The 15856-nt window shown below is 38.3% G+C and overlaps 1 protein-coding gene across 1 annotated transcript in view; it reads left to right on the forward strand.

Moving 5' to 3' along the window:
* The window catches only part of LOC135199647 (dynein axonemal heavy chain 6-like), a 159546-nt gene that overhangs the window by 84692 nt on the left and 58998 nt on the right, over positions 1 to 15856 (forward strand). The window contains exon 24 of the mRNA XM_064227804.1: positions 15829 to 15848. Coding sequence (XP_064083874.1) covers positions 15829 to 15848 — 20 coding nt within the window. The remainder of the gene's footprint in view (positions 1 to 15828; positions 15849 to 15856) is intronic.

The raw sequence follows: 15856 nt of genomic DNA on the forward strand, positions 1-15856 counted from the left end.
AACAAAAAGATCAAGAATACCAGATGGTTAATTGTCAAAAAAGGGTAAAAATCCATGAGATAATCTAGGATTATCGGATCACATGGTCACAAACTTATACATAGATTTAACCCTAACAGAAACTGCAACGTATCCATATAGTCCAAAACATAAAAAAACTGAATATATTAATTTCGTTGTTTATAAATATCTACAACTTTCTTCATTATGAAGGCTTCGAGTTTAAATAAACAAAGACTTAAATTTAGAACATTACTGTTATGTTTGACTTGATGAAACAATATCAAGAATGATATTTCCTTTTACTGTCACTGCATGGGATTAAGGCTCTTGCTTGACTCCAGTTAACAGGATGACCTAAATCTCTCATATGTACGAATAATGCATTAGATTATATTTGTCCAGTTTCTCACCAAATATTGGTGTTTTTGAGTCGTTGTGAAAAAGATTTACCTGTTTAATTGTCCGTAATATATACTTTATCACACTTTTTGCAAGGAATTTCATATATGCAGCCGAGAAGGTCTTTAGGAGAATTTTTGATTACTAAACTCTTGACATTAATATTACTGAAAACAATATTTATGTTAAAAAACTTCAAAATTCTAAGAATTTCTAAAAACCTTTCATCATAGGGTAATTTTAGAATGTTATGCCCACTAAATTCCAGTTTGTCATTACTTAAATAAATGTTTTTCTAGCTCTCTTCCATGCCACAATCTACAAAAGTCCTTGGGTATATATATATAAGTTTCAAGGCAATTTCATAAATAGTTTTAATCTCGGCGTCAATAAACTGCGGGCTACAGACACAAAGCCCTTAGGAACATCCCAGAAAAAACAGAGAATTTAACATTTTGATGGTGATTGGAGTAGTAATGAACAAAAGAAGCAATGTTAGTTTATTTTCGAAAGACTGAAAGACTGAAAAGGTGAATTTTCTATAATTTCTAGGGACAGTTACATCAAGAAAATTCAAATTACAATTTCTTTCTTGCTCTACAGTAAATTTTATTGAAGGGACTAAATTATTGAGCTTAATAAGGAATTCCTGGAGATTTTCGTTTACTGGCCAAATAAAGAAAATATCTCCACACACCTAAACCATATAACTTTTGGGGGCAAAATTCTAGGTAAGCGTTTTGTCTCAACAAATTCCATGTAAATATTGCTGTGAACAAGAGATAAGGAATTACCCATAGCCATGCCAAACTTTTGTACAAAAAATTCCCCATTAAAACAAAATTTACTATCTTTGATACATAACCTTATGAGACTAATGAAGTTTGCTACAGTTAAGAGAATATTATGAAGTTCTAATTCATCCTCCAAAAATTCAAGTAAATCATCTACTGGCACTTTTGTAAATAGAGACAACATCAAAACTAACCATATTAAAATCAAAATTCAAATTTATTTAAACTATTCAATTTGTTTATATAATCAACATTGTTTTTTACATTCGTGTTAGAAATGTTTCCTACCAAAGGCGTAAGAATTTTTACAAGCCATTTAGATAAATTATACGTAACTGAGCCCACTGAACTAATGATCTGATAGAATTATTGATTTTGTGTTTTGACTAAATCATACATATCAGGTAGGAAGTTGCATTGCGGTGTAAACTGTTCAATTAAATGGTCCAAGCCCTTTAGAATGGATTTAATTTGTTCATTAAAAGGGGAGTTCACTGTCTGTGTAGTATCAGACCTGAGTTTCGAGTATCAGTATAATTTAACAATGCCATTATTTTATTTACATAGTTATTTCTATTCATTATTACCACCACATTAGACTTATCTGCCTTTGTTACTTGCACTGTTTCGTCGTTCCAATTTTCTTGAAAAAATGAAAATCTAACGGGTATAATGGGGGGAGAAGGCTTGCTCATAGCACCATACACAATACGTTTACAAATATTGATAGCCTCAGGGCATAGATCATGATTAAAGTTTTCCAAATAACAAAATGATTTTCAAATATTGACATAGTCCAGGTTACTGTTCGAAACACCAAAGCGCTAAAAACGTCGCGTTGCTGACGCAATCTGACGCTGTCTTTTACAGAATGAGGTATCTTCTCATGCTTTTCAATGGAAAACCACTAATTTGGACTACGCGAGCGTTATAGCGCTGCGTTGTGACGGGTTACGTGGGCGCCAGGAATTTCTAACGCCGATGACAATTAACCACCTGGTATTCTTGATCTTTTTGTTTACCTGATAACTTTCTTTCCAACTGTATTTCATTCGTTCCTTGACAATGTCTTAGTAAAGACGAAAGCGCTTGGATTTCTGCCTATCATTTTGCTTATATATATACATATATACATTGAATATACATATTCATGCATATATATTTATTTACAATGACAATAACCATATTTAATGAAATAAGGAAACTTAACTTGTCTACTTACCTTACTGATTCCGAACTGAAGCAGCTAAAAATCACGTTATTAGTGTATCCAGAAATGTCCATATTCTTACTTAATAAAAAATAAAAACATAATCGTTCAATGCAATAAAAATGAAAAGACATCATCCATACCGTCATTTACTTTAAATGTCGTCTTTCGTTATAGAACTGAACTGAAACCTGAGAAATTTTCTGAATACACTCACTACCTTCCACTAAGAACTGAGATTCCGAACTACACATAAATTTCATTTCTATGGTATTGTAAGAGGAACGAAAACACAACACAAGCAATATACAAAACAGTAATCTGGAGAAGATACATAATAAAAGGTTCTGATGTCTTCCAGTTCCAAAGAAAACTTGCACCAAAACATAATATAAACCATACACTACAAATATACCTCTATCCAGAACTATCAAGAAATATTTCAAGTTAGTAGGCAAAGCTGGTCTTCACAAATAATGATTACTATTTCGGTTCTACACTGTAAGGTTATGCGCTGTGGTTACTATTTATATGAATAAATGAGTGAAGACATTTGCAATGGTTGATATGAATAAATGTGTGAGGATATTGGAAGTAGTTAATATGAATAAACACGCTCATCCTTGTATAAAACGTCCGACGGACCAAGTCACCAAAATCTCACTTCTTAGCATCAGTAGTCTAAAATGCCTTACCTCACCCACCGGGATATCCTGCAAAAAAAGAAAGAAAGAAAAAAAAAGTTTTCAGATCAAGTTATTCACCAGTTTTAACATTATTAACCACCTCTAAAATTAAATAATGGTGTAAAGCAAGGCATTCGCCATTTACTATTTGCAATCTCTGAAATGATACAATATCAATCTTATTACATTCTTTACAAGGAATACTGTTCATAATATTGTTTGAATTTGCTGGGCTATTCTTAACTAGTTCATTTCTCAAAATATATTTAAATAGTACTAAGTTAAAGTTAATATCAATCATTTTTAAAATGGGTACAGTATTAACTTAGTACTTAAATAAATTTTGAGAAATAAAATAATTAAGATTTACAGTACTTGACAACATATTAGGCTGCTTATAGTCAAGTGGCTTAATATCTTGTCGAATTTTGAAGGAATGAAAAAGTTGGGAAGAAATTTTGTCAGTGCATTAGCACAGAGAGACAGTCGACAAGGAGAGAGCTCTCAGTCATGTGTTTGCAGTTTAATAAGAGCCTGTATATATTTTTTTATCAACCCCCCCCCCCCCAACCCCCGGAAATTTTGTCTACCACGTATCACTTTATTGACCCCTGTGACCTTAAAATGAGCCAAGACGGAGATTTGAGTCAATAGATAATAGTAGATATGTGTGTTGACGCAACCTGGCCTTAAAACAAAGCAGATATCGGATCAGCTGGGTGCGAGGAGGCATTCAGTTCTACGCTGGGTTGCCAGAATCTGGCAACCCAGCATCAAACTGCTTTGTTTTAAGGCCAGATTTCTCCAATGCATACATCTCAGCTATTATCTGTTGACTCAAGTCACCGTCTTGGCCCATATTAAGGTCACAAGGGGCAATACAGTGATACGTGGTAAGTAAAAATTGCGGTGGGAGCGCTGACCAAAAAATATATGCAGCCGCTTATTAAACGTCAAAACCAGTGACTGAGAAAACTCTCTTTGTCAAGTGTCTAAGTTCCACCCCTTTCTCTATATGCTGTAAGCATCCAAAAGGACTGAAAAAATTTCTTCATAACTTTTCCATTCCTTCAAAATTCCACTGATATTAGGCCGCTTGGTGCTAAGTGGCCTAATATCTTGTTGGGTACTGTATATTGGTCAAACATCAAAAGAACTAAAGGTGAGATGCTCTCAGCACAAATATGCCATATCAAGAGGCTTAACAAATAATAGCATTGTGGATCAATGGCTTAAAACAGGCCATGCTGTTTTACTGGGATAATTCCTTGTAGGGTCATTGATCAATGCAAAAGGAATCTGTAGGAGTCCATTTCTATTGAAGCCAAGTCAACAAGGAATTTAAAACTCCATCCTAGATTAAACCTTGATCCTCTTTCATAGTTTCTTTTGCTTAAAGAACATGCCACCCAGATTAACAAACTGTAACCCCGACCCCCTTTTCGGTTTTTGTATATAAAGGTCTGTCAACTTCTATTGTATTCAGTGTAAACTAGAAAATATAGAATAAACTACGAAATTACTTGTTCAAATACTCGGTTTTCACTCACCTTCAAACATGGATTTTGTGAAATTCTCAAGAATGTGTTCCTTTGGGCTACATTGGATATATATATGTGTGTTTGATCCATGTATAAATCATATTCATCAGATCTATATAACTGCAACAGCAAACTTGCAATGCAGTTTTATCTTCTGATTTTATTTAACACGAAATCAAAATTGGTAGTGAAGTAAAAAAAAAATCCCAACACCAGTATTTGAGGTTGTGATGCAAAGGGATTCGAAAAGTCTGCATATTGTGGCCCCCCTGTGCATTGTCTACCACATATCCACTCATCTCTGGCATACTCTCTCATAGTTTTCATAAAGTATGTCTGAGTCTTCCAACTCTGCTGGTATGTCAATTCTAGTACATCAATCTCACTTTCACCAACATCTCATCTATGTAAGAAACATCCAAGACTTTTCATATGGCATCATTCCTCAATATCTTGCCATCAGACTGAATATTCTTCTTAGGAATTTATTCTCAAGTCAACAAAATCTTTTATATGTCGTTTCAATGTCATACAATAATTATGTCTACATACAAATACATATCATACTAGACTTCTGTATAATCTTAATATATTTTTGAAAATTGCACAATGCAGCCTTGGAGATAACGATGATTTGTAATTGTAAGCTCTCTCTCTCGATCAAAAATTCTATAAACCATTTGGCATGGCAATGGGTTTTGAAAAAATACTAATGTTTACAGTACATAATTTGTATTTTTCTTAGGTATACAAACCAGGCTCTTTTATGTAAGATTATTTCTTAACCAAAGCTGAAAACAGTCATTGGAACTTGGTACCAAGGTGGTTAATTTCCCATAAGAAGCAACAGGGTTGAAGTTTACACTCACCAACTGCATGTAATGACACCACAAATTGCCGATTTTATGGAGCTGGACAAGCACCATAATACCAGACCGCCATTAGCCAAGTCTGCCAATAACCAGGGACTGCCTAGTTGAACCCCGACTGAGGAGAAACACTACTACTTCCTGAGAAAGACCAGGCTGAATCTAGACCTACCTCTTCACGACAGAATCAGAGAAACAACTCTCACAATTCTGACCAAAGGAAAAGTCCCGTCAATGACACCAACCCGAGAAGCTGGTTCAAATCCATGGAATTACATAAGGCTGAAAGAAGTATCTAGCTATTTCCGTTGCTCCTTGGTGAGAAAGCCTATGCTTGCAAGAAGAGCTGAATAGCCTTTTTAAAAGCCTTGAAGACAGGATTATAGTGCCTGAGGAACTACTGCTGTGGCACTGACACCAAAGGTTGGTTTAGGGAGGAACTCCTCTTGCTTTGGAAGCAGAGCTGGCAGGTCAGGCAACAGGAAAGGAATTTCGTTATTTATTTTCAATTTGGGGGGTGAACAATGTTATGCAGAGGACTGAAAAAGTTATTCCTCTATTTCATTGCTGCTCAGCAAGAAAGTCAGAGCTTGCAACGAAGGCGGAGAGTCTTTCAGTAATGAAAACACTGGGATTGTACTGCCTGAAGAACTGCTTCTTGTGGGTTAGATCAGGGAGGAAGTTTCTATTTACTTCAGAAGCAGAGCTAGTCGGGCGGAGAACAAGCGAAGTTTCCTGTTATTCATTTACAATTCAGGGTGAACAAGGAATAATTTAACACCCTACGAATTAGGAAATGTACGCATATTAGAAGACAAAACTCACATTGTCTGAAGAAAATCATTCTGTGTCATCGCAGCAGCTGATGTGACAGGTGCGATGGAACAGAAGACTAGGCTACAGACTTCTGTTAAACTGTGGGGTAAACAGAAAGATGATAACAAGCATAATGAAAATTCTTGCAACAGCAAATGTGGTGCAGGAGAGATGGGGATTATGTGAGAATTCTGAGCCAACCAGAGACATAAGTCTGTGATTGCCAGGCAGAGAGATTCGAATTGGTAGTTAATCCTCGACAGAAGAGAAACAATAACAAACCGAAAAAGAATCTCGAAGAACAAGCAGTAACAAGGCAGAGCCGTCGTATACCACTCGCTCAACTCATTACACCGAGTTGCCTGGTAGTGCATTCCTTGATGGAATGCGTTCAGCTAGAACCATCAAGAGCAAGAAAGATACACGCGAGCATCTGAATTTTAACCAAAATGGGAAGGAAGAAAACCCTCCTGTTTGGAGAAAATACAAATGCTGTGGTGTTGTTGGGAAACAAAACTACTAGTTATCTCAAAATCAAAACTGGTAACTCTTGGGAGGCCCAAAAGGCTGTCCTGAGTTTCAGGTTAATTAAGAGAAGGTACTATTCATCTGTTAAATACCAGAAAAATCAACTTACAGATATGTGCCTACTACTCAGACGATGCAACTGATAACAGAAGTATGTCTCGAGAGAAATATACTAGTATATTTGTAGGTTACTGTAAATCGCACTCCAGCCTAATTCTTCTTCATTCGAGGGAAAAGAATAAGGACTGGAAGCAGACTTTCATTTTCTAATAAAAAGAGCAAAGGTGAAGTTTTCCCAAAGGGAGACTTCAAGCTGAACTGGTTGTTCCTAAAACTGTAGCACTGGAGAGGTGTTCACATCTCTTCGTGCAATCCATCCTGAACAGACTGACGTACGGTATGTTCAGTAAGATCTTAAGATTGAACCAAAAACTAAGTCTCTTGGGTTCGAACTCTGAGGAGTAGACTCCATAGAATTCCTCCTATTTCCTTGTTCATTCTGGTATAACCAGGTCTACTCCATAGAATTCCACCCATTTCCTTGTTCATTCCGGTATAACCAGGAAGTAGAGGAAAAAAGAGAGGAGGATTAACTGTTCTTGCCCACTCTTCTCTGAACTTGGGATGTTCTCACTCTGTTAAACGAGGCAATCATTTCCTACAACCGTTTCGTTCGCGTGAACGCAAGCAAAAGTCGACCAGAGTTAAATGCAGTAAAAGCTGATGAGAACTTACCCTGTTTTGCTAAGCATCTATCTTCTCCGTGATCAAACCTCACGAAGAGGACTACACAGAGGAAGCAGGGGAGCAAATGGGGGGAAGCAATGTTCAGCAAGTGAGAGGCGTCTGGGACTTCTGAGACCTCTCTGGAACGTCTGCGAGGGAGCGGCAGTTGCCTTCTTTTAAAATCTCTGGCATCAAGAAGCTCCACCCCCTTACAGGATAACTGTGGAGATTAATTCTAGGCAGCCAATAGAAATAGAGGAGATGGTTTAGAGAACGAAGGCCTTCAGTTCAGAGGGGCAACTCGAGAATAAGCTTCCTTTCAAAAAGGGTATTATTTTACTTGGTTTTGGCTTAAAATCCTGAACAGTATTTAGTAGTGAACCCTTGAAAGAGGAGAAACAATACCAAGACAAATGATATCTCAATGAAAAGGCAGTACTCTGCCCCTTGCTAGACTTCGTAGGCTAAGTTGCATGGTAGTACATTCCATGTAGGAATGCATTCAGCTTACAGAGCTATCAAGTGCACTACAGATACACTCGAGCATCTGTATGTTAACCAAGACAAGAGGGAAAGCAACCCTGTGGTGTTGTTGTCAAACAATATCACTAGGCATCTCAAAATCAAAACTGGAAACTCTTGAGAGGCCCGAAAGACTGTCCTGAGTTTCAGGTTAATTAAGAGAAGGTACTATTCGCCTTGGTCGCATACCAGAAGAATTGACTTACAGGTATGCGCCTATTACTTTGTATTGGTTGCAACTGATAACAGACGCATGTTGCAAGGAGAATATACAAGTATATTCGTAGGCTCCTGTTAATCAAGTGCCAGCCTAATTCTTCTTCACTTCAAAAGAGAAAAAGAATAAGGACTGGAAACAGACCGCCATCATTCTCTAATGAAGAGAGCGAAGGTGAAGCTGTCCCAAAGGGAGGCTTCTATGGCGATAACAGGACACTGAAAAAGACTAGTTCGTTCCGAAATGGTAGTTCTCAAAAACAGGAACACTGGACAGGTGGAGTTCAAACTTCTTGGTAATATCTATCCTGAACAGACTGAATGTACATTCAGTGAGATCGTAAAATTGAACCAGGAACATAGTCCCTCGTATTCAAACTCTAATGAGTAGACTCTGTAGAGTTCCACTTATTCCCTCAATCCTCCCAGTGTAACCCAGGAAGTAGAAGGAAAAAAAAAGAGGAGGTCTGACTATTCTTGCCCACTCTTCTCTGAACTTGCAGTGATGATAGCAATGCAGAGTAGGTAAGGTAGAAAAACACTTCCTGAAGGGAGAGCAGAGGTTTTCACTCACCAAATGAAGCATTCTTCTTACAACTGGTTTGTTCATGCCAACGCGAGAGAGAGTTGAGCAGAATTAAATGCCCCAAAAGTTGGCAAGAACTTGCCATGTCTTGCTACACATCTGTCTTCTCTGTGATCGAACCTCACAAAGAGGACTACTCAGGGAACCTCCTCCTAGCTTCTGCAGATGCCTTGTCCTGTGGGACAAGGCTGACCTTCGCTTTCACAGGTGGGTCCGAGTCACCAAGGCAACTGGTCCCTCCTCACCCTGCACCACTGACTGGGTGTATGACCCCCTTTGGAGGTTATACACTCAGAGAGACTTGTGAATGAGTACTTGACACAGCCCCGGTTCCATGAACAGCGCCCTTCCTCTTCTTAGGCCAGAAAGCTTTCGAAGAGGGAGGGAAGGAGGCATCGGACAACGACAAAGACGACGACCCCTTCTGAGGAACTCGATAGTCTGATGAGACAACACCAGGACTGCAACATGGGAAAGAAGGAACCGCATTGATTAAGAGCAGAGAATCCGTTAGGCAGAGCCAAGCACTTAACTTGGCAGAGCTGGGCTGGCAGAGCCGAGTAGAGTGAGCTGAGCAGACCCCCGCCACATAATTATGGGTGGTAATCGTCACAAAAAACTATAACTTCTCAAATAACTTTTCTCCTTCAGGGCCAAAGCTCTATAATGAATAAAGAGGGACTGTGTTTGCTGTCCTATGTGTTCAGCCCCTAGGGTCCTAGACACAAGGATGGGACTTGACCATGCACCAAGATATTGACATACTGTACCAAGCTTTGCATAGAACCCAAACCAGACTGAAGATCAAACTCTTCTGTGCTGGTAAAGGCTCGTCTCGCTAGTGAGTGCTAGAATTTGTAAGAATTCCTGCAATCGGCAAGATTCCAAGCTATGGTAAAACATAATCAGGCGAGCCTTGTCTCGCCCTAGTCCTCAGTAACATGATGAAGTCAAGAACTCGGCAAGGGATCAAGGAGCTCGGCGAAACTCCAAATTCTTGAATTAGCAATTATCAGGAATGCTCGTCTCACCCAAGTGTTTGGAAATCACAGAACACCAAAACACTCTGAGAACGCCAAAAATTCCAAGGAATTCAAGTGCTCGGCGAGACTCCCTATTCTTGTAATAACAATAATCGAGAATGTCCGTCTTGCACAAGTGTTTGGAAATCATAGAAGACCGTAACACTTGGAGAGTATCCAAAATTCCACAGAATTCAAGAGCTCGGCTAGACTCCCGAATTTTGTTAAACGATCCTTGGGGAGGGGCCCCTCTTCAACTTCCATAGAAATCGAGGAGGAACAAGCATTTAAGACTGGATTTAGAGTGTAATTCAACAAAATGCATAATCGAGGCTCCCAAAATGCAAGACCCCACATGGACTGTGGACTGGAATTCACCCAAAAGGACAGAAAGAGCCAGGGAGAACACAATCTCCATGTGTTCGAATCCTGAGAATCGGAAGACCAAGTGTCAAGACAGCGAGAAGTCTCTCTGTAATTGACAGAAGACGAGGAATCTTCTCTCTGTTGTGACAGTGGTGCGAACAGAGGTGCGGGATGAGAGAAGGGACAGAGCCATAGCTCAGACCCACCTGTGAAGCCAGGACTGGTTTTGCCAGGTGACAGGGTAAATGTCGCTGTCCCTCAGGAGAAGGCACCTGGAGAAGCGAGGAGGTTCCCTTTACAAACACAGGGCAGCTGAGTAGACCCTGTTCAGTGATGAAAGTCCAGGATAACAGGAGCATATCAATATAATTTTTTCAGCAGGGGAACCATACACAAACTCGAGGATCAATGTTACAGCATGCTAACAAGTCATGGATACAATTCCAAGCGTTAGAATAGGCAACACGAAGAGATATCCAACCATCCACTGCTGCAATCTACTATCGCTCACTGTTAGCCTTCAGAAAAAATAAAATAATTAAAATGAAGGATAACTACTCCTTTCACACCAAAGGGTACCGCCTTCCGAAACGAAAGGAGGACGGTCCCATAAACATCAGCACACATGCGGCTCTCCCCCTTTTTGTCAGATAACCTAGCGAAAAGGGTGAAGGAAAAGGGGGAATACCAGGAGAGAAAAAAAAAAAAAAAACAAAGGGCAAACCTCCAAAGTTTCTTCCCAGTAAATTCTTCAAAGCCCAAGCATTAAAAGTAACAATTAATTATTAATATCAAACATAGTACTTATATTCATTTTAAAAACAATAAATGAGAGATCCCACCAAGAAATCATCATTAACAGCTAGACAGCAAGAGCTCACAAACAAATGTCCTCTCAAAGACGGCCTGTCACAGCCGCAAATAAATTGATGTATTTACATCCAGCCAGGCGGGTCTCCCTGCCTACCGCCTGGTAGTTACTGCCAAACCACCTTGTTAAAGAATTTAACAACCACAATCCTAGCTATGCAGCTTGTAATTCCTATTGGGTAATTTTATACGAAAGGGCGCATGGGCTTATAGAAAAAGTAGTTATCTAGAGTTACGGAGAATAGTATATAGAATTCTTAGATACTAGTCATTAAGTGAGGAAACGCTTATTAGTCCCAAACAGCATCACTTAAAAATGTAAAAACTCGCAAAAAAAAAATATGTCCTGGAAGCTCCGTCTGTCACCAAGTCAACTACAGACTGATGTCTGTATCTGCGCACTCAAGGCAAGACTAAAAAATAATAACTAAAACAAATGACGAATGTAATATGTACAGGGTAAACCCTTTTTACTTCCCTATTTCTCTATGATCCATTCTTACACAATGAATATGAAACATTTTCTCGCACGGCTATTTTTATCTTCGTCATCATGGCAGTAGCTTCTACAAGTGTTCCTGTGGAAAACTACAACCTTTTTTGACGTGAAAGCTGTGTCATAACGAATAGTGATTTTTGTTTTATGTACAGTTTGTAAGTAGTTCAACCTCAACACGACCATGGTGACACTAAAAATACATGTGACGTCGCCGTACAAACGGAGCAGCCAGGGCCAAGTAACCCGTGGCAAGCGCGCGCAGCACAAAAATTCCCACTTGCCAGAACAAACGTGTTTGCCAATAATGTTTCAAAATGCAGATAAGGCGCAAAGCGCCATTCTGCACATTCCTTTTATGCACATTTTATGCTGTTTATGCATATTCCTGAAATCAGGAATGTGCATAAAATGACAAATTGTTTTTTGTTTTCGTCTCCCCCACCCAAAGCCCCTAGTTCCCACCTGTGGTCCCCCAAGATTGTTGCTGGATGTAAGGGTTTTCATCATTTATTTAATGATTAATGATACTGATGCATAGATAAAGTGTTATTTTAACATTTTATGCTGTTTAACACAAAGAATTACAGAATTACCTCCTACTGTAAAGGACCAAGGGTTTGTATATTATGTAGAAACAATTATGGTGCTATAAATTAAGTTAGGCCGGGGGTTTAAGGGGACACAGCACACCAGTCAGGTTAGCTCAGGTAAGGTTAGGGACAGTGGTCAAGATCAACTTTGGTAGGGTTTTACTGGGGCCAGAGTTCCCTATTAATTAAAACTCAGCATCTATAACTTTGGGAAGTTTAGGCTAGGATGCATTCCTGTGCCTGCCCTTGCCACATCTTCATACTAAAGCAATGCTTTGCAACTGTTACGCGTGACCTATTACTTAGATTAACCTCTCAAGCAATACTACTATTTTTCCAACTGCTACCATGATATTCTTTAGGCTACGCACTTCTGACCATTCCTGTGGTGAAAGTTTTAGTTTTGTCACATGCCAAAATTCGAAAACAAAATGGCCATATGACCCTAACCCCAACCCCAACCAATCACGATTCCAAAGGGCAGAGGAAGCAAAAGGGCCGGGTGGTTTCCACCCACAGTAGGCCTAATGGTGAATGTATAAACAGCGATGTTAGCGATCTCTACATTTGGGCCTGCACTTCATACCTACTATATAATAAAAAAAATGTGATCCGTACACTTGCTTTAGAAGAATGCCTATGTGATACTAATTTCTCACAATAGCCCTATCACAAAAAAGCTAAAGAGAATGGTTTTCTCCAAATAGGCTAGCTAGGCTACTATAATAATCACATGGTCAAAGCCAAGGCATACAATGGCCAATCAGCGGCATACTAAATGGGGGGGGGGGGGGGGGGGGGGTGGGGCAGTCCGCCCCGGGTGACGGGTTTGATGGGGGGTGACATAAAGGCTCATAGATTAAGTAGCTATATCCAATTGCTCCGTTTGATGTATCCAATAGTTATTATTATTATTATTATGGTATTTCTACAGAAGCAGTCTGCACGGACTGCAAGGAACGTAACCACGGATATAGGTACAACATCCACTAGGGATTGGGCCGTCCAATATACTATTTCGCCATGTTTAGTACTGGCCCCTGGGGGATTAATTACAGTCATCTGAATAAATATTACTTAAAATCTTGTTCGTAGTAAAAACTGCATAGAAAAAACCGCAGCTGCCATAGTCTAGGCCGCCGCGGATAAGTACCCTAGATCTACCATTAATAGGTATTATTATTATTATTAGTATTATTATTATTATTCAGTGATTTCTGAGGCAGAAATCGTAGGTTTTGGTTTTCTTTATACCATACGCATATTGTTTTATCTTGCCTACAATATGCATATACCTATTAGGTAGTAAGTACAAGTGGCTAAGAATGAAATGTCAACGTACTACCTATTAGGCCTATTGTTTAAGTAGCCTATTAGGCCTACAAGGTATCAACTAAAAAGGCTATATATTCATTCCTTCTCAAAATTCTCAAGTTATTCGGCTGGTAGCCTGGTATGGGGAGGGGGTGCAAAGGAATATTAGCCTGGAATAACCCACCCCGGGTGCCAAAACCCTGGGAACGCCTCCGGGGCCAGTCACTTATAAATAGTAAGTATTATGGTTCATAAATTTGGCGTGAAAATTCTCATTAGGTCAGTCCAAATATATGAATTAGTACGACATCCTGCTGCTTTGCATTAGGCTACCAAATACTTACCCACCAGCGTCAGCTTTGGCGGAAGACGGCCAATTAAATTCCATGAGAGTCTAGTTTTACTTGGCCTAACTGATTGACGGAGAAACCATCAATTTTCAGCTACCTAGATACGTAGGGCGTCTCCAAACGATTCTCTAATAATTATAATGCACAGTAAAATCATATGCACAGTTCATATCACGAAATTAAAATACTTGGAACAGACTCAGTTTCACAAAACACACATAGGTAGGTATCACGGCGACAGACTGACATACACAAACTAGATATGGGACGGGAGTTGGTGATGATAGTGAAGTTCGCGACAAACGACTCCCTTACGCACTGGAAACAAAGATGCCAGAATTCACATCACTTTTGTTTCAGTCATAACATCCTGTGGTCTGTAATCAAATTTACACCATAATTACATTTTTTGTTAGTTGACAGACACATGTACGTACTACTATCCACTATAACAGGGTCGTTTTTCCCAAAACTGGACCTTTTCTTATATAAATGTCGTTGCTACACAGGTCTATACTACAAAGATGAAATACTTCAAAATTTTATTTTAGTTTAGAACAATAAAAATGGGGTATGTGGTCTATGCACTTCTACCACTTTAGATGTTATTCAAAGTACGTTGATAAACAGAGAAAATAATATTATGTACTTCCATAAATTTTTGGGCCCCGTCCCCCGGCCCTCCTGATATAGTGGCACAGACGTAACGCTAGCCATATCTACAGTAACAGCACATACATTTCTTGGCATGTGCATTGTATTCGTATAGTATATTCAGAGATAAAGGACTAAATTTCTTACATTTTGCTTCTTACAACACATTCATGGAGATGCTGACCATATGCCTCTAGATCATTTTCTAGTATTTACCCTATTCAGAGCTACCAGGTTGTTATTATTATTAGTTTTTTTTTTTCAGTTCTTAAACCCTAAAGGACAAATACGTGACTGGGCACAAAAGAACACTCCTTTCACAGTGAGCAAACATTTCTTCTCTCAGAGAATTAACATTTCTTGGGAGTAAATCTGCAATGGAATAAGGTGCATCGGTGTTAAACTTAAAAGTACTAGTTCCATGTTAATCAATGTCAATGCAGCAATGTAACAAATGGTCAAAACCTATATTACTATGAAGTAAACCACCCACCCCGTAAAAATAAGAGAAAAATTAAAAAAATTAATCACATTCTACTGGTAACGAGTAGACTTGTTTACATCGCTGGCTAAAGTTGATAATTAAACTGTAAGTAAAATTGAGTAATGCAAAAAAATATCCTTTGTCTAGCACCTACAACTTGATTAAAATTACCAGCAATATAAAATCAAAAGGATTATTAATATATATATATATATATAATATATATATATATATATATATATATATATATATATATATATATGTATATATATACATATAGTCCACCCCACCGCCAAAAGTGATAGTAATATGATTTGCTCGGCAGTGGCTGGCAAACAGAAGCAAACTAAGTAACACTGAAAAGGTCATTTATCATTTATCAGGGTAAATATAATATATAATATATATATATATATATATTATATATATATTATATATATATATATATATATATATTTGTGTGTGTGTGTGTGTGTGTGTGTGTGTTTTAGTATTTTAATCCTTTTCTGATTTTTAGCAGTTAAAAATACGGATATGGTATAGATTGAAGTGCTGTTTTTCTTACGCCCCCGCCCCCCTTTGGAGGCACCCACTTTTAGAAGGGAAACCGGTAATCTCTCTCTCTCTCTCTCTCTCTCTCTCTCTCTCTCTCTCTCTCTGTATATATATATATATATATTATATATATATATATATATATATATATATATATATATATATATATATATATATATATACATGTATATACTTTATTTATTTATTTATACAAAATGCTCTTTTTAGTGCACGCGATGGCTAACAAAGCTTTATG

The sequence above is a fragment of the Macrobrachium nipponense genome, chromosome 26 (assembly GCF_015104395.2).
Source record: "Macrobrachium nipponense isolate FS-2020 chromosome 26, ASM1510439v2, whole genome shotgun sequence".
NCBI classification, from domain to species: Eukaryota; Metazoa; Arthropoda; class Malacostraca; order Decapoda; family Palaemonidae; genus Macrobrachium; species Macrobrachium nipponense.